An 18,145-nucleotide genomic window follows, 5' to 3' on the forward strand; every position below is an offset into this window, starting at 1 on the left:
ATTTTTAGTGACAAAATGAACAGTATTCAAAGGAAGTAAAGTCTTCAACAACCCTGGATCTTTGTCAGTATGTGAAATACCTTGCAGAGTGTTTCATTGTGAGTGAATATAATCTCTGTAGCTACAAAATTATTGGATTATCGTTCTAAAAGAGTATCAATAATTGTGATTGTAAATGTAGGGATGACTAGTGCTCATCCCAAAACATTTAGTCATCATTCTATTGCGATGAGCTGGAAAACACGGAGCAGGAGGACTGAATCTGTTTCCTTTATCTATTTAATCATTGCACATTACTTTAGGTAACGATACAGCTGCACAGTGAACTGCATCTATTGGTGACCTTTAACTATTTAACCGGAACATTACATGGAAGTGATCTGCTAACCTGTATATCTGCATTCTCACTTTGGTTTTAATTTGCACACAAATCAACGCGGGTCACACATACGATTGAAAAAAGAAAAAGGTTGTGCCCACCTCCGATTGTTACATGTTTCTTTCTATACGAGTGTAAACCAGAGGGACACAGTATTTCAGGTGACAGAGCCAAAACAGAGAACAGGTCAACAAAATGCATCCTTATAAACCAAAGCAAAAACTCACTCCATCTAATCATTCTCACTAAAGTGTCATACACGATATACAGTGTCTACATTCTACTCATTAAGATTGCTGGTGCTGCACACTCATAACTAAGAGAGCATAACAAATAAGGCAAAGCCGAAATTCTCCTCTTTATGTTTTAGTACTGCGGCTCTGGTCACGGACATCCCACACATGTGGCCTTATAGCGGCGGCACGGTGATGCCTTCCCCCTGTCCCTTCAGGCTTAATAAAAAGCACATCAATAATGTACTACACTCTCTATTGCTTACACATCACTCCAGCAAACTGCCACAGTTGCACTGACAGCCATGTAACAGTTTATCAGTCCATCTGTGCACGATGTCTCTGTGGCCTCCCCTCTGTATCTCTGGCGGGACCAGAGTTTGGTTGGTCATACGAGGAGATCTAGAACAGGTTCTCAACGATGGCAGTGAAACTGAGCAGAAGTCTTAATATCTCTTTCTTCACCTCCGACAGTCCGCCAAGTCTCTCGCTCTGGCTATGGCAGTGTTCAACGGACGTTCATAACTTGTTAAAACAGTCGGGCCTGTTTCTTCATCTCGTTCCTCTTCCACAGAGCCAGCCGGTCAAAATCCTCCACAGTCATGCCAAACACTTGCAGGAACTCCTCTGGGGACAAGTGACGCTGAGAACACAACGATATAGAGACGACACACAGTTATCACTTCATACCTGAACCCAAATAACACATTCCTATTACATACTATTAAGTAAATAATAAGTGAACATTTCAATAAATATATTGTTTTAAAACCTCAGAATACTTGACAGAGTTTGGTTGGGTTTTACAGTCTCTTCTGCTGCGGGCACAGCCTTTGTATTTCTAAAATCCTGGCTACACCGCTTGCTTTTAACTAGACCAGCGGCAACATATTCCCAGCACAGTTAGCCTGAGGGCCCATTCATAACTCACCTCCAGTCTGGCTCTGTCTGCGTCTTTGGGCAGCCTGTTGCGGCCCCTAGTGGTGACAATGAGCGCCTCATAGGGGTAAATCTGCAGAGAGGAAGAGGCAGCGTGTGTCGTCAAACGTTGGACACTTAGTTGCAACAACACTGGGAATATTCAACAACCCACATGGAATGAATTGTTCAAGTGATTCATTGAAAACCTTACCTTGTATTCTGCTGGGAGGGAAGAAATAAAATGAAGTCAGTACAGTAGAAAAAAAACCCATTAAATGAATTGCTTCACTCTAATAAGTGGTGGGTGTTTTAAATCCATATTAAATTACCTCTGCTTCCCCAATTGACCTCGCTGCCACTGTCATACTGGTACTGGTAGCAATCAGCACTCTGAGGCTGCAGGTGTAGAGAGGAACAGCGACTTAAACATATCGACATACTGGCATAGTTTTAGCCTGAGATATGTAAACATATGCAATAAGATAAGGGAATAACAACAGCCCTAGCAATACAGATGCCGTATTAAAGATGTCAGACCCATCAAGCCTATACAATGAATACAGCTAATCACGGTGTTGTGTCTCGTTTACTGTGGCCTCACCCTCTGGATGCCGTTGCGTCCGTATCCTGGTAGCGAGCCGGACTTGCAAACAAAATCTAAAATGAAGAAAGCAGTAGTAAAATATTACCTCAGTCAAGCCAACAGTTTCTTCAATTTCCTGTTATTTTCATGTAATTTGGAACTTTGGAAATCAGTGCCAGAAGAGGGCGCTCCCGACTAACCTAAAAAAAATCCTACAGTTCCAGATGTGTGCACATAACACTGGAGCTTTGTTGATGTAATGCACTGAATGCAGCGCAAGCACCTCATTTATGATCCAATGCAAATCTTAATTCAAAGTATACACGTAAAAACAGCTACTATTTAAACAGCCCTTTAAAAACCCAGGTTAATGCATTAACCCATTTTGGAACAATTATGAAATATTATGGGCAAACTCACCACTATCAGCGCTGTACTGAGATCTTGGAGCTGAGGAATAAAGAGATCACATAACATGACATCTCACTTATTGCACAAAAACACAAATGCTGCAGCAATTGTAATCCGCCCTGCTCAAAATGTTGATCATACTTTATCAGAAAAGAAAAAAGGAGCAAGTTGGTGGGTACCCATCAAGCCTTGGGAAGGAACACAAAACATCAAAGGGGCAATAAGGCAGAAATAGGCCAGGCAGGACTGGTTACAAGAAGAAGGGGGTAAACAAAAAATGTAAAAAACAACATACGAGCACAAAGACAAACTGCACGCTCCACCGTCTAATCGCAAAACACAGCTTGTATGGTGACAAGCCTTTTGTTGTCTTTCAACCGGAGCCAACAGAGTCCCGTTCAGTTGTGTCCCCTCCCATCTGAGAAACAGCTTTAATGAGAGATTTTACTGCTCATAAATAAACCAGGATATGGGACACCAGCTGTGAGAGCGGGAGCGTGAGATGGACACACAGATAGATGGATGCATAGACAGAGGGATGGAGAGTTATCCTGATGATAGAGAGAGAGAGAGAGAAGAAGAGACAAGCAAGGCAGAGACAGAGCAAGGAACTGAAAAGAAGGAGGGGATCTATTAGTGATGGAGACAGACTGGTGTCTGAGCGTCCCAATATGCTGCGCGACCAGTAAAACGTGGTCCTTCCAAACACTAACTCTTCTGGTAGCTTCACATCATCACATCTGGCACACCTGGTTGAACACTATTCTCTCCTTGAAATGTTCAGACTCATTTCGATCAGATGTCCCCACAACAATGACAGGCCACATCTGCTGAACCTGTGGTAGGCCAGCAGCAGCAGCAGCAGCAGCAGCTGTTCAGCTGTCTTTCCATCTCTATAATGCCTGCAGCAGCCGTGACCCTCTCTGACCTGCAGCCACAACCTCACTGCCGTCACTCCAAACCCCGATGACAGCAGATATTGAGGCTCATAAAAAGCCGTCGCGGCAGCAGCACAGGGAGATACAAAGACATGGCAGCACAGGCATGAACTTGCAGGAACAGAAAGAAGAAGAGACAAAGAGGGGGATGCAGAGGGAGGCGGGAGGCAGGGTGGATCCTTACACCCGTTAACAGTGTTGTTGTACGCCGTGGTGCCGTAGCCTGTAGTGTTGAGTGTTTCCTTGCTCCCACTACGAGAATTCCTCGCACTGCCCCAGGGGTCGTTGTCATAGGAACCAGATCTTGCTTTCATCTCCTCCTTTAGGATCAACCTCCCGATGCCACTCCCGATCTGAGGGGGAGCGACGAAAGAGTCAGAAGAGGGAGAAGAAAAAAAAAGAAAAAAGGAAAGAGGCGTAAGAGAAAACTGCTAATTTAATGTAGAGTGAATGCAAGATGGAGAGCGAGGCAAACGAACAACAGGAGGACGGTTAACAGGCACCATATCATAAGAAGTGCATTATTTATGGGTGTTTCTTAAGGAGGTGACTTTTCTTCAACCAAATGTTGAAAAAAGAGAGAAAGAAGATAACGAAACTCTTACTCTTTGAAGACTGTGACTCCAAGTCTCTTCATCTCCTCCCGTCGAGAAGCGTCTTCTCGGCACCCGGTAGGCTGAGAGACAAAACAGATAAAAGAGATTCCCCTCACGTGTCCATAGAGCTCGTTGTGGAACGCGGTGGGTGAGTCGATGAATACGACAACACAGTTCCAAAAGGAACTGTACTTCTATAGTCTGTGTTCGGTCCAGCGGAAAATCTAAACAATGCAGATTACTGCGCAGCTTGCCAGTCTAAACTCAGTGAAATGACCCTGTTTCGTACCCCTGGGGGAGCTGGTGTAAGGGTAGTAGTCAGACTCTGACTGGGTGTATGGCTCAGGAGAGTAGGTGGACAGTCTGGAGGTTCTAAGGATGTCCTCGCTGGTCCTGCTTTTGGTGGCTGTGTCCACATGATTGTCTGTGAAGAGATGGATAGGTCAGGGGAGAAAAAAAACAGACCGAACTACAGCAAGTGGTCATTATGTCAAAGAAATTGTTTGACATTTCGGGAAATATGTCTATGACTTTTTAATGCGAAGCTCAGCTGAGTTAACCGGCTCCCGGCTTCAAATTGAATACAGACATGAGAGAATGTGAATAAACTATTTCCCAAAATGTTAAACCATCCCTTTAAGGAGGGAAACGTGTACATGAATATCACAAGGATTTACAGAGTACATTTACGCTTCATATTCACAGTCATTATATCCTGCTTTCCTGTCAGAGGAGATCCATATCTCAAGCCAACAGCATGAGAAATCACCGGCATTCAAGAGAGTTCAGTTACTGCTCAGCCTGCGGCACACAGGCGTTCCATGAGTGGCGTGAGGCGATGATATTGACGCCACTCGGCACTAAAGCACAGTCAATGGGAGGCAATGGATGTGACATGCAGTGCAACGTCGGATAGATCGCTCTTCACTCAGTTTGCCATTAGCCATGCCGGCCCGGATCCATGATCCATTGAATTCCTATACACATGATGCATGACACCGATGGCAGACATTCTCATCTTTGGGACACGCGCAGTTTCAGCTCGACGACACTCACTCACTCACACACACACACACACACACACACACACACACACACACACACACACACACACACACACACACACACACACACACACACACACACACACACACACACACACACACACACACACACACACACACACACACACACGCAGATTGGACCTTCTGTCAGAGGAAGTATGGTTGTACGGAATTGACATGGGAGGGCAAGAAACAGAACGAGAGAAAGAGACCCACGCACACACGACAGACATATGCAATATCTATCTACCGACTGCGAGTGAAACAGCGAGAGGAGAGAGGTACTTACAGTGGCAAGGTCACCAGAGAACGTGAATAAAAGCGATTGGATGCAATAAAAAAAAGAGGTGAAAGGAAAAGGGACACATTATTGGAGCGTCCCCATCGGAGTTGTGACAGTGTGAGTGAGAGCTTTGCTAGCAATACGGAGAACAGGGAAAAAGGCCAACAAACAGGGATCTGATCTTTTTTTTTTTATATCGGTAGCAAACTGGTTAACTGAGTAGTACATAACAGGCCTTCAATGCACACAGCAACATCACGTGTGTCTGTTGAGGCTCTGGATATATGTCAATCCTGTTAAGTGCTGAAACAAGAGAGAATAAGAATCAATCGCTGTTAAGGAAGACATGAAGTATGAGAAGGATCAATGCGTGTGTGCAGACTTTCCGTGTTCTAAACAAGCTTAAAGATTATTTTAAATTGCCGTTTTCTTTTTTCTTCGTAGGCAAACGTGTTGTGGGAACATCATGGCCTGCGATGTACTAATTATAACTGAGGAAACATAGAGGGGTGAAAGTGTCTCTACACGGGTCGACACAGTTTACCCCACGAATACCACCACATACAGTACAGAAGAACATGCAGGACGACGAAGATAAACCGATCTATCGAGAAGAGGTCTTAAGTCTTGTGATGGTCGGGATGTGTCAAGGATGGCGGAAGAGCTTTTCAGTTTAATGACTTGTAATAAAAGATAGCATCTTGAGTTAACCGCGTTGCTGTGTTACTTGACAACATAGCACAATTAAGAAATAAGACTTCCCTCTCACATACTCGCTGCGTTTTCCTCCAAAAAAACATCTGTCCCTGCATTCAAACCATTACAGTTACAGCAACCCTTCCTTAAATCACACACTGACCACTGGTTAACTCGGCGATACTGAGTCTCCAAACAAACATCAATTCCAGTTATAATAGGTTTCTCCCCCCCCCCCCACTGTGCTTTGTTCCACTGTTCTGTTCTATTCTGGTGACTTGTGTGTCCTCAGAGTCCCATGTACTCAACACTTGTCACGCCTGAGCAACCTGCACTTCATTCAGGGTCTCTTCCAGCCCCATTTGCAGACAATAACCTGTCGTGCTGCGGGGAGCTGCACGCAGGGGCAGGCACGTGTTAGTGGCATGCACATTAAAGCGTTGCTCTGAGGCATTCAGCCAATTATAAATGCAATGCGTCTAATTGATCTTTATCTTCAATTTTGAAAGGAGCGATACAAGTCAAACTCCATTTCCTTTGTGCATTTTGAAGCGCAGTCAATCTTTTGGTTATTGGTGGCTTCATTCTCGACGACGACCGGAGCATCAATATTAATCACTCATTAATAACATCAATAGGTCAGTAAAAACATCTACACCGAGTACTCAAACACAGCATAACTAAACTGACAGCAGGACAGGCAGTCTAAGGCATGGCTAACTGCACTGTACCCGTTCTCGTATAGATGGGAGGCTTCTTGTAGATGCTGGGGTCCCCTGTGGCTGAGGAGAGAAAGAGGAGATGGACAGGTGAAACGTGGAGGAGTGAAGGAGGCGAGGATGTGAGTTTCTGTCGGGGGTGATCGGAAGGGGGACGAGGTGGAGGTACGAGGGGGATGGTGGTTAAAATTGGTTCAAAATACGACTTGGTCACATTTTCGACAAACTCTGGTTTCCGAACTTAAAATGAAGGATTTGCACCAGGGAATGACGGCTGATGAAAGCTTCCCCACGGGGTAAAACATCGATGAGATTGTGAGTAGTGCGATGATGAGGACATGGGGAATCCTACCTGGTACATGAAAATGTTTAGGGGGCTGGTTTGTGGTGGGTGTGCTTGACCGCCCCTCTTGTCCGTAACAAGGTGAACTCCTGCCACTCTCAGAGCCTGCAGCCAGCCACAGCCAATCACAGCAAAGGAAACATGAGCATGAAGGAAGGCCTCAACGCAAGTCTCATCCATGCAGATGAAAACCAAACAGCGTTCATTCAAATTACAAAGGGACACTGGATAACTATTCCACTTGTGTAGTGACAGAGGTTGTTGACTTGTCTTCCTGTGACAGTAATTGCAGTGTCAATGCACAGGCGTAAGAGTCGAATGAAGTGACAGCCAAGGAGCAACTGCAGCATATGAGATAGTCAGACAACTATTTTGGAGTGCAGTGAAAGAGATTCTGCCCTAAGACGGCGAATCTGTTTATCTTTTGTCACCACAGAAAGTCCATGTTGGCTTATTTGTTAATATATAAGAGTGGTGATGACATGCAAATGGGAATGACAGGCAATTTGATCTCTCTTAAAGGAACAATTCAACATTTTGGGAGAAAAAAACCCCGTCATTTGTTTCCTTGCTGAGAGTTAGATGAGAAGACACTCTCATGTCTGTACGCTGAATGTGAAGTTTACCAGAAGTCAGTTAGCTTAAGCTAGCGTAAAGACTGGGAAACAGCTGACCTTTCCACAATTCGTTCAAAAACCGAAGCGCAAAACATTAATTTGCCGTTTTATAAGGTGCTTTGTGGGGGATGAATTATTGGCCATGATGCAGTGACTCCCCGAAGCTCCACTCTTTATGCAAAGCTAAGCTAAGCTACCTGACCGTTGGCTGTATCTGCACACTGAACCGACACACATAAGAGCGGTATCAACCCTCATATCTCAACATGGGCAAGAGAGCAAATCGGCATACTCCCCAACAACGTTGAACTACTCCTTTAAACGAGTCAACTTTAGTAGAATCATTCCCAAAACTAAGTTCATTAAGTTCTGCATGATTGACTTCATGACAAAAACTCTGCATGCTGATATCAAACTCTGAGATTGTAAGCAGACGACTGGGGAGTGAATACCATCTGACTCACCAGGGTAGGCATAGTGCTGCGGAGAGCGAGGCATGATGGGTGACATGCCTTGACGACTGTACGTCGGCGAGTCAATATAACCTGGACTGGAGCACCGCCTCTGCTTTATATCCAGGCTGTCGTAGTCCTGACGAGAGAGAGGGGAGACGAGGTAGAGGTGAAAAAAAGAGAGCAAGGGGGCAACGAGGAGACAAATAACTTACTGACAGGTCAAAGTGAGAACAGTTCACTTGTTTAAACTCGTCTGATGTGCTCTGCTAGGAAGAATGCTTACCTGAGAATAGGGAGAGAGTGTCCCGAGTGACTGGAGGATCAGTGGAGAGAGAAGAGTGAGCATTTATAATGTAGCAACGTGCTGAAACCAAAACAGTACATCATGTATCATGTATTTACAGGACCACAAGGAAAGACCAGACTGTCTTTTCAAATTCAATCTGTATGCTTTGTTCTATTTCATCCTTACTGACCGCCAGAGGCAGTGCTTAACACTGAATGTATTCCGTCGCGCGCATGCGCAGGTCGAATATTTATATCAACAAAGTCACGTGTGACCTCGGATGACCACCGTCATCTATAAGTTCCGGTGTCATCCTGAGCTCAGTCCTTTTTTTCTTCTCGCGTCGCAGGTTAGCTACCATGGTAGCTTAAACAAGGATGTGTCTACGATCAAGACATATTAGAGCTCGTCGCTGTAGCCTTGTGACTACCGGTCGGAGTTGCGGTTCTCTCGCCCTCCAAAGGCTGCGACGAGCTGTCCCTCTTCGGAGGGAACGGTGTGTTCGCCGTGCGGACGTCAAGCCCCGGACTGGTGGACGCCCCTATCATCGGTCGTCACCAGTCTGATAAGGGCAGCTAAGTCGTGATGACAGCAATCGGTAAGATCGATTAACATTGGTTTCTATAACAGTTGTTTGTTCCACGGTTGGCGGAGCGCTTCCGCTCTAGTAATCGAGTGGCGCGCTAACGAGAGCGTAGAATTACGCTGTCGGCCCGCCCTTCACAGTGTTACGGCTATCACAGTTAGCAGAGTGTTCCTGCTCAGGCAAACTTTGTGAGACACTAGTCCGCATTGGCGTTGTGTACATGGAGATTTAATCTTTACATCTGACGTAATTCGCAGTTAGCAGTGTCTTCACTCAGGCTAACTTGGATGCTAGCTGGGACTGCGTCCATCAACTTTGTAAACCTTACGGCTGTCACAGTTAACAGAGCGTCCTCGCTCAGGTTAACTCAGTGGGAAACTAGCTAAACAAAAGCTGATACTGGGACTGCGTCCATCAACTTTGTATCCTTACGGCTGTCACAGTTAACAGAGCTGTCACAGTTAACAGAGCGTCCTCGCTCAGGTTAACTCAGTGGGAAACTAGCTAAACAAAAGCTGATACTGGGACTGCGTCCATCAACTTTGTATCCTTACGGCTGTCACAGTTAACAGAGCTGTCACAGTTAACAGAGCGTCCTCGCTCAGGTTAACTCAGTGGGAAACTAGCTAAACAGAGCTGATACTGGGGCTGTAGCCATCAACTTTGTATCCTTACAGCTGTCACAGTTAACAGAGCGTCCCCGCTCAGGTTACCTCAGTGGAAAACTAGCTAAACAAAGCTGATACTGGGGCTGTAGCCATCAACTTTGTATCCTTACAGCTGTCACAGTTAACAGAGCGTCCTCGCTCAGGTTAACTCAGTGGGAAACTAGCTAAACAAAAGCTGATACTGGGACTGCGTCCATCAACTTTGTAGCATTACAACGATCACAGTTAGCGGAATGTGCTCGCTCAGGCTAACTCGGTGAATGCTAGTTAGACTAAATCAACATCGAGGTTGTGCCCATTGATGGTTTTTACGCATTACGGCTGTCGAGTTCGCTCCGGCTAACTAGACTAAGCTAATACTCGGTGGGTCCATTGATTGTTGTAAACATTATGGACATATCGGTAGCGGATATCAGTTAGCAGAGTGCCCTCGCTCAGGCTAACTGGTAGCACACCAAGAGTTACAGCACCGGTCCAAGTGGAGAGTGTCCTCGCACTGTAAGGACTGTGGTTTTTTTGTCCGTTTTCACAGTAGCAGAGTGCTCTCGCTCAAGCTAACTGGTGGGGCACCAATATCTGCAGCAACTATCCGAGTGAAGAGTGTCCTCGCTCCCCTCTCACTATGAGGACTGTTTTCCTGACCTGTTCCACAGTGGCAGAGTGCTCTCGCTCAAGCTAACTGGTGGGACACCAATATCTGCAGCAGCTGTCTTAGTGAAGAGTGTCCTCGCTCCCCTCTCACTGTAAGGACTGTGGTCTTTTTGTCAGTTTTTCACAGTAGCAGAGTGCTCTCGCTCAAGCTAACTGGTGGGACACCAATATCTGCAGCAACTAGCTTAGTGAAGAGTGTCCTCGCTCCCCTCTCACTATAAGGACTTGCCTGGCCTGTTTCCACAGTGGCAGAGTGCTCTCGCTCAAGCTAACTGGTGGGACACCAATATCTGCAGCAATTAGTTTAGTGAAGAGTGTCCTTGCCCCTCTCACTATAAGGACTTTGCCTGACCTGTTTCCACAGTGGCAGAGTGCTCTCGCTCAAGCTAACTGGTGGGACACCAATATCGGCAGCAACTATCTTAGTGAAGAGTGGCCTCGCTCCCCTCTCACTGTACGGACTGTGTTCTGTTTTGTCCGGTTTTTACGGTAACGGAGTGCTCTCGCTCAAGCTAACTGGGGGGGACACTAATATCTGCAGCAACTATCTTAGTGAAGAGAGTGGGCTTAGAGAGTGCCCTCGCCCCTCTCACTATAAGGACTTTGCCTGACCTGTTTCCACAGTTGCAGAGTGCTCTCGCTCAGGCTAACTGGTGGGTCACCAATATCCGCAGCGGCTGGCTAAGGGAAGAGTGTCCGAAGGATCACTCGCCACTGACTGCCCCCTGCCTGTTCTCTTAACATTCAGCAGAGCGCTCCCGCTCGGACTGATTTGGAATTCCGCATAAACTAGTGGGACAAGGGTTCCACCAGAATCGCGGCCATGTTAAACTCTCCCGGCTGTGGGACCTGTATAGCTCCTCTTCAGCCGGAGGACGGCCCTGACCTCTTGCCCTGGCAGGGAGAACCCAGGCAGGACCTGCGGCATCACGCCTTGAGCAGTAAGGTCTGCTAGGCTGGCCGAAGTGGAACACCTGATGCGGGAGGGCTACCTCCCCCTGTCAGGGCAGCTGAATCCAGACCAACCTACCCTGGTCATTTGTATGGCGCTTGCACGCCGGGCATACACAGCAGCTGGAACATCCACCTGTGAGTGCCTTCTTCAGGCACCTTCCCGCCCTCACCACCTTTTCTTCCTCCCTCCGAGGAATATCTGAGGGAGTTGCGTGCATGGTGGAGACACCAGGGCTCTCTCCCGCCTTACATCAGACCATGCAGGAGGTGGCAAATCTGGCCTTGCACGTATGCCAGCCAGTTAGACGACTATGGCGTCCATCAGTTTCCCCTGAGGAGACTCTGAGGCCCGATGCCAGGTGCCCTCGACCCAATGTCGGGTCAAAGATGACCTGCTATCCAGGGCTTAGGACACAGCAGCGCTGTGCACCGTATCGACAACTCCCTCTCCCACCTCATGCTTTCCCTCGCAGATTCTCTGCAGCGGGCTACTTCGACGCTTCTGCTCAGTGATGCTTCATTGCAGGCGTTTGCGCTCATATCGAGGGAACGTGGATGTATGATGTCCACCCTGGTTCAGACTCGCCGCCAGGTTTGGCTGGCGCAGTCACCCCTATCTGAGACATGTAGGAGGACCCTCCATACTGTCCCAGTGGAGCCTGGTGAGCTGTTCGAGTCAGCTGCTGTACAGGCGCTTCAGCGGACTGTTAGAGCTAGCCAGACCTGGCAGCAGTTCTCTGGTCTTTGCAGGGACATGCCTGCACCCCCAGACCTAGGGGTCCCATTTTTGGCCCACAAGGCCGTTTCTCAGCCTCCAGCTTACCCTAGTAGCGCAACAGGCCTCGGCGTCCTGCTGAGAGGCCGGACCGCTACCTATACAACCCTACTTACGTCCCCGTCCCCCCCGGCAGGGGTGCCAGGAGATGTCTCCAGGCCGGCTGTCAGGGTTCTTTCTCCCATCAGCGGATTTCCAAGGGAGAGTGCTTCACGTCTATCGACGCCTGTTCCCATGGTGCGTCACCACAACTTTCAGTCCTGGGTGCTTCCATTCGGACTCTCCCATCTCCCCATGGGTGTCCACAGTGTGTTACTGCTGTCCTTTCCCCCTGCAATCGCAGGGCGTGAACATACTGCCGTACTTAGACGACTGGCTGACCTAGGTGCCGTCCCGGCTTCAGGCGCCACAGGACACTGCTCGCCTTCTCTCACGTGGCCCGGTAGGCCTCAAGGTGAACATGGAGAGGAGCTACCGGAGCCCTTCTCAGAGCATAACCTTCATTAGGCTGGCCCTATGAGGGCCTGTCTGTCGCCCCAGTGCGGATGGCTGAACAGCCTTCACTTGGATGCCAAGTGGCACAGATACAGGGCAATAATATTATCGAAACAGTGTCTATTCATCTATTCACTATCCCCATGGAGGGAGTGCATATCTGGCGAACAGTGTCCCAGGAACCGAGCCCCAGGGGCTCGGTTCCATTCCACCAGGAGATTGTCACAACAGTTACCTGCCTCTCAAGGCGGGTGCAGGGTGACAGAACGGGACAGCCTGGGGGCAGTTGTCTGCTGAAAGACCGCAGGTCCAGGTTCTAGAGCTAGCGCTCGAGCACTTCCTTCCATGTTGAAGGGAAAGCATGTGCTTGTCCGGTGGACAGCACCTCTGCTGTGATTTCCCATGAACTATCGATGGGGCACCAGATCTGCAGAAGTTGCTACGGGGATCACCGTGGCCTTCTGACTTGGGAGGCCCCTCGCCTGACCAGCCTGTGGGCAATGTACCCACCAGGGGAATGGAACAAGGTTGTGGTTTTCCTGTTCCGTTACAAGCCTCCACCAGGAGAGTGGCGGCTGCATCCAGACGTGTCGACCCACTGCCCCCACTGGGTCTCCCTGACGGAGAGGACCAGCCCTCTGGGTCAAGATGCCCTGGCTCACACGTGGCCAGAGGATCTTCTTTATGCCTTTCCACCAGTCCCTCTGCTTTTGCTATAAGCTTGTCAGAGTTCTTCCCCGACAGGAGGGATCTCCTGTCGCAACTAGAGGGTCGGATTTGGCATTCCAATCCCTGCCGCCTTCAATTAGGGGTCACGGGGGGGCCCGACCGGATGCTGAGTGGCTGCATAGAACCAGTCTGACGGACTATTCTGAATGCCAGTGCGCGGTCTACCTGCCTGCAGTACAAGAAACAGGTGGAAGCTGTTCTCCGACTAGTGTGCGGCTCAGAACAAGGTCCCAGTACAGCGCCCCGTGCCTGCTGTACTGAGTTTCTACAGTCTCTCCTGGATAAGGGCCGGTCTCCCCTGCATGGGACCTACCCTTGGTACTGGACAGCTTATGCTTGTCCTTTTGAACCCCTGGCACAGGCGGAGCCTAGATGGCTATCAGCAAGACGGTTTTCTCCTTGCTGTCAATTCAGCTCAATGTGGGGGCGAGCTGCATGCCCTATCAGTGGAAGAATCATGTCTGAGGTGGAACTCAGATGGCTTGGGTGTCACTTTCTGGCCTAAGGCAGTGTTTCTCCCAAGGGGGTGGATACGTTCACATATAAACCGGCCTATCCAGCTGGCAAAGTTGACCCCCCCCCTCCCCCATCGGGAGAGGAGAGGTCAAGGCTGCTGTGCCCAGTGTGGGCCCTCAGAGCTTATATGGCAGCCACCGCCTGCATAGTCAGTTATGGTGAGCCTAAGAAGGGCTGTGCTCCTTTTTAAGGAAAAAAAGGAAAAAACGGCACCTGTCCCACTGGATAGTGGAGGCCATTGCCGATACATACAAGGCGAGCGGCTGCGCTCGGCCATCCGGGGTGAAGGGTCACTACCAAGAGTGTCTCCACACCGAGGGCAAGCCTGAGTGGTGTGCCTGTGGGGGATACATGTGCGGCGGCCTCATGGGCATCGCCGAGCACATTCACCAAACACTACAGAGTTAACGTTGCCGGCCCTCACCCACTGGGGAGGGTTCTTGGCCAATTTTCTCTGCCGGAGCTATAAGGGGTAGTTACTGTGCTTCCTCGTGACTCTTTTGGTATAAGTCATCCAGTGTTAAGCACTGCCTCTGGCGGTCAGTAAGGATGAAATAGAACGAAAGTTACGGACGTAACTACGGTTCTATGAATCCTGGATGACCGCCAGAGTTCTTGGTCACGCGGAATCCCGTGAACTCGCGAGAAGATTCCATAGGACTGAGCTCAGGATGACACCGGAACTTATAGATGACGGTGGTCATCCGAGGTCACACGTGACTTTGTTGATATAAATATTCGACCTGCGCATGCGCGCGACGGAATACATTCAGTGTTAAGCACTGCCTCTGGCGGTCATCCAGGATTCATAGAACCGTAGTTACGTCCGTAACTTTCGTTTTATCCCACTGGGGGTTTTCTGCATGGGACAAAATGATGACTATAAGCCACATCGTGTTTGTTTAATATAATCAAATGTCAGTTCAAGGAATAGTTTGGTATTTTTGGGATCTGAGCATATTGGTATTGCTGCGAAGTTAGATGAGAAGATGGCTACCACTCGAATTAACTATTCATATCTCTCTTGTTTTATTCATACACAAGCCGAGATGTAAAAATGTCAAGCTGTGGCTGGTTTGAACTACTTCTTGGTTTGGCTTGGTTTGTGAGCTTGAGAGGTGCTGTTAGGTAGATTTATTCAACTTTGGACAGAGCCAGGCTAGCTGTCTCCCTCTGTTTCTATAGGCTGTATGCTAATCTTAGCTAATTGCCTGTTTTCTCATCTAACTGAGTGTATTTCCCAAAATGTCAAACTATTCCTTTGTGGAAAGACGTTTACCAGAAACTGATATGACTGTTTGTAGGTTGCACAATAAACCAATCTGCTAGTCACTGAAAGTTCCCAGGATTTAAAAAATAAGTTTGGTCCAAAATTGATGTCACAAATAGGAAAGAAAAAAGGAAAAACAAAAATCTAATTTCCAATTTCTGAATCACACAAAATCCATTTAGTCAGTAAATAATGATCCCTATAAATACTATATGAGTTGTAATGAAGACACGCACTTCTTATGCGTCAAACTCAATTTAAAAACCAAACAAAGTGTTTCTCCTGAATATAGACCGACGATGAGACCAAAGCTAGGTTTGGCCTGGAGTGTGTGGCAGTAGTACCTCCCCATAGCTGTACGTTTCTAGCCTGTCATCAGAGGTGTATCTGTGGTACGGCTGGTATGAGGAGGATATGAGGTCTGGCTGTTGGACCTCGTATATGGCCTTGACCTTTGGCAGGGCAGCTAGGTCCTTATAATCTAGGAACTGAGTCTTCACTCTGGCTGGAGAGAGAGGACACACACATACACCCACCAAACACAGAGACAACAGCAACAAGACCCAACATCAACCACATGGACAATGCACAGTAACACAGTAGAATGGAAACTGCACCAGTGACGCACCGGTGAGCCGATCATGCAGGGGTGAAAAACAGCTGATGAAGCACACGCAAGCTTGCGCATGCACATACATGTTTGTGCGTGCTCATCAAAAGTACACATGTACACTGCAGAAGCTGACAGCAGTGTAAGGTGTTGACCTTCAGGTGCTCAGCATGTGTAAGAAAGAGAGAGAGAGAGAGGAGACAGTATGGACGACAAGCGTGCTGACACTGCACTTCTCCCTCATCCATCACCTTAAACAGAAAGGGCATTGATCGTGAGACGAGTGCAGTTTGGGGCAGGGCTGAGCAGAGAGCGGCGACTCTTGCTTGCATGCAGACGTCCCTTGACGTGCAAATACTGCCGACATGCAGCAGCACTCAGCAGACTGCCAAGTAGCACAGTTGGACACCGTTCCATACGGCTGAAGGCTCGTTTTGAAACGGAACTGGTCCAACTCGGCAAAGCACAGAGTGACAACCTTCACATAAACCTGGTAGGTTCACCAACTCGCCTCTCTCTCTCTATACAATATAGAGGACTGATTTGGTGACTCGCACATTAAAACCTGTTTCGGTGTCTAGTTAAAAATCTGGAATGAATTTGCTTGAAATATGAAATTCTTTGAAATGTCTCGGTTACATTTAACTGTTTCTTTCAAATTGAATCTCACTGTAATGTGGCTTGACTTTTGGGAATACCTGCTTTGTAAGCTAGAGAGTTCACACTCATGCGAGTGGCTCTGTGAGGTATGTACTGTAGGTACAGTAGGTACAGCGGTACTGTGAGGTTCATGGCCATTTATCGAATCATTCTTTTGACATTTCACTCAAGATGAAACCTGTCCACCTCCTGGAGGCTCTACAGAAAAGTCAGGAGATCACGAAAGGTGGTAGGATACATTACCTTGGGCCCATGAATGTCTTTATAAAAATTTGCCCCAATCCATCTTGTTAATATATTTCACTTGATGTTTGATAACTCTGACCTGCTGGTGGCGCTTATTAGAAACTCAAGGATTCATCCTCTGGGGACCATGAATGCCTGGGGAACATTTTATGCCATCCCCGTAGCCACAAGGCTAATATTTTTTTAGCTTTGCTTCCAAATTCATCCTCGTTTTAAACTACCAAGATCATTCCCTCACTTTTGAACTCCTGCCACATCACCAGGACACAGACAAGCGAACAGGCCGAGGGAGTGAGCAGCCTCTCAGGTCGACGCTTCACCATTCAAGCCTGTGGGTATAGTGCTTGTGTTTCTGGTGTGGAAATTGTGCTTTTAGGGTAAGCTCGGGGGCGTTGGCAGCTGTAAATGACTTAAAGCTTCAAAAGTTATCGGCTACTTACGCATATAACCCTACTGGGAGAGCCTATGGAGGAGCCCGGTGGAGAGATGGAGGCCTCCGACAGACGTCTATGCTGTGAGGTACAAACAGACAAAGAAAAACAAAGACGAGGGTGAGGAAATAACAATTTTCCTTTCATCTTTCCGTTTTCAGTTCAAACTCTCTCTCACCCTGAGTCTCCTCTCTGCCCTCGCTGCCTGCTTGCATAATGGGTGCCACACCTCACATCCTGAAGAAGAGCGAGAGAAGAAGAGAAGACAGATTGGCGCTGGGTGCTCGCACGTTCCACGCGACCGTCGACATGGGCAAGTGCACTGTGTGCGCAATGTGTCGGTGTCGAGTTTCACCTGTCAGGTACATTTCCTCTCCCTCTTTGAACATCGTGTTACAGCGGGAGCATCGAGCGCAGGTCGGATGGTAGTGTTTCCCTCCCGCCTGTGAGGAGGAGAGGAAGAGGAGGGAAGAAGCAGAAGAGGTGTGGCTGAACATAAATGATCATAAAGAGTTTCTCAGAGTGAGGGGCTAATCTACAAATGAGCAGGTCATTATCTCCATATGTTTTCTCCTGTACATCACCTGACCATCATCATAATGTGCTGAGACATGGTTGCATGGCCTGTAATTCATCATCAGCATACATATCTCATGATATCCACCACCCATTATCCTCCATACCATAATTAGAGCAAAGATCCCTGTAGGTAAGTCACATGAAGTGTTGGAGTGTGTGTGTGTGTGTGTGTGTGTGTGTGAGCGAGATAGAGAGACAGAGGGAAGTAGGTTGCCATGTAAGTGAAGGACACAAGAGTGAGATACATGTCCTTGGACGTACAAAGCGTCCCAGGGGGAAACATCCGAACAGGCGAAATGGAGAAATGAAATGATGCAGTGCGATGTCACCGTGCCGGCTCCGTCCATTAATGCAGTCCAGTTGACGGTCCCCTGATGTTCCCTAAATGTGTCTCCATGTGGGCCGGCGGCTGAGGTGTGGCTCCGTCCCGTCCCTTCTGACACGCCATTAA

The 18,145-nt window shown here is 48.0% G+C and overlaps 1 protein-coding gene across 1 annotated transcript in view; it reads right to left on the reverse strand.

The window, feature by feature from the left end:
• Positions 1 to 58: 58 nt before the first annotated feature.
• ablim3 (actin binding LIM protein family, member 3) overlaps positions 59 to 18,145 on the reverse strand; it is a 67,132-nt gene continuing 49,045 nt past the window's right edge. Inside the window, exons 7-23 of the mRNA XM_079269031.1 lie at positions 17,471 to 17,558; positions 17,294 to 17,352; positions 17,121 to 17,196; positions 15,513 to 15,673; positions 8,522 to 8,551; positions 8,248 to 8,374; positions 7,176 to 7,271; positions 6,836 to 6,886; positions 4,351 to 4,485; positions 4,071 to 4,141; positions 3,650 to 3,818; positions 2,537 to 2,566; positions 2,135 to 2,190; positions 1,863 to 1,929; positions 1,745 to 1,752; positions 1,544 to 1,624; positions 59 to 1,255 (exon numbers count right to left, since the gene is read on the reverse strand). Coding sequence (XP_079125157.1) covers positions 1,142 to 1,255; positions 1,544 to 1,624; positions 1,745 to 1,752; positions 1,863 to 1,929; positions 2,135 to 2,190; positions 2,537 to 2,566; positions 3,650 to 3,818; positions 4,071 to 4,141; positions 4,351 to 4,485; positions 6,836 to 6,886; positions 7,176 to 7,271; positions 8,248 to 8,374; positions 8,522 to 8,551; positions 15,513 to 15,673; positions 17,121 to 17,196; positions 17,294 to 17,352; positions 17,471 to 17,558 — 1,419 coding nt within the window. The 3' untranslated portion in view covers positions 59 to 1,141. The remainder of the gene's footprint in view (positions 1,256 to 1,543; positions 1,625 to 1,744; positions 1,753 to 1,862; positions 1,930 to 2,134; positions 2,191 to 2,536; positions 2,567 to 3,649; positions 3,819 to 4,070; positions 4,142 to 4,350; positions 4,486 to 6,835; positions 6,887 to 7,175; positions 7,272 to 8,247; positions 8,375 to 8,521; positions 8,552 to 15,512; positions 15,674 to 17,120; positions 17,197 to 17,293; positions 17,353 to 17,470; positions 17,559 to 18,145) is intronic.

Source organism: Melanostigma gelatinosum, assembly GCF_949748355.1.
Source record: "Melanostigma gelatinosum genome assembly, chromosome: 5".
Classification (NCBI taxonomy): Eukaryota; Metazoa; Chordata; class Actinopteri; order Perciformes; family Zoarcidae; genus Melanostigma; species Melanostigma gelatinosum.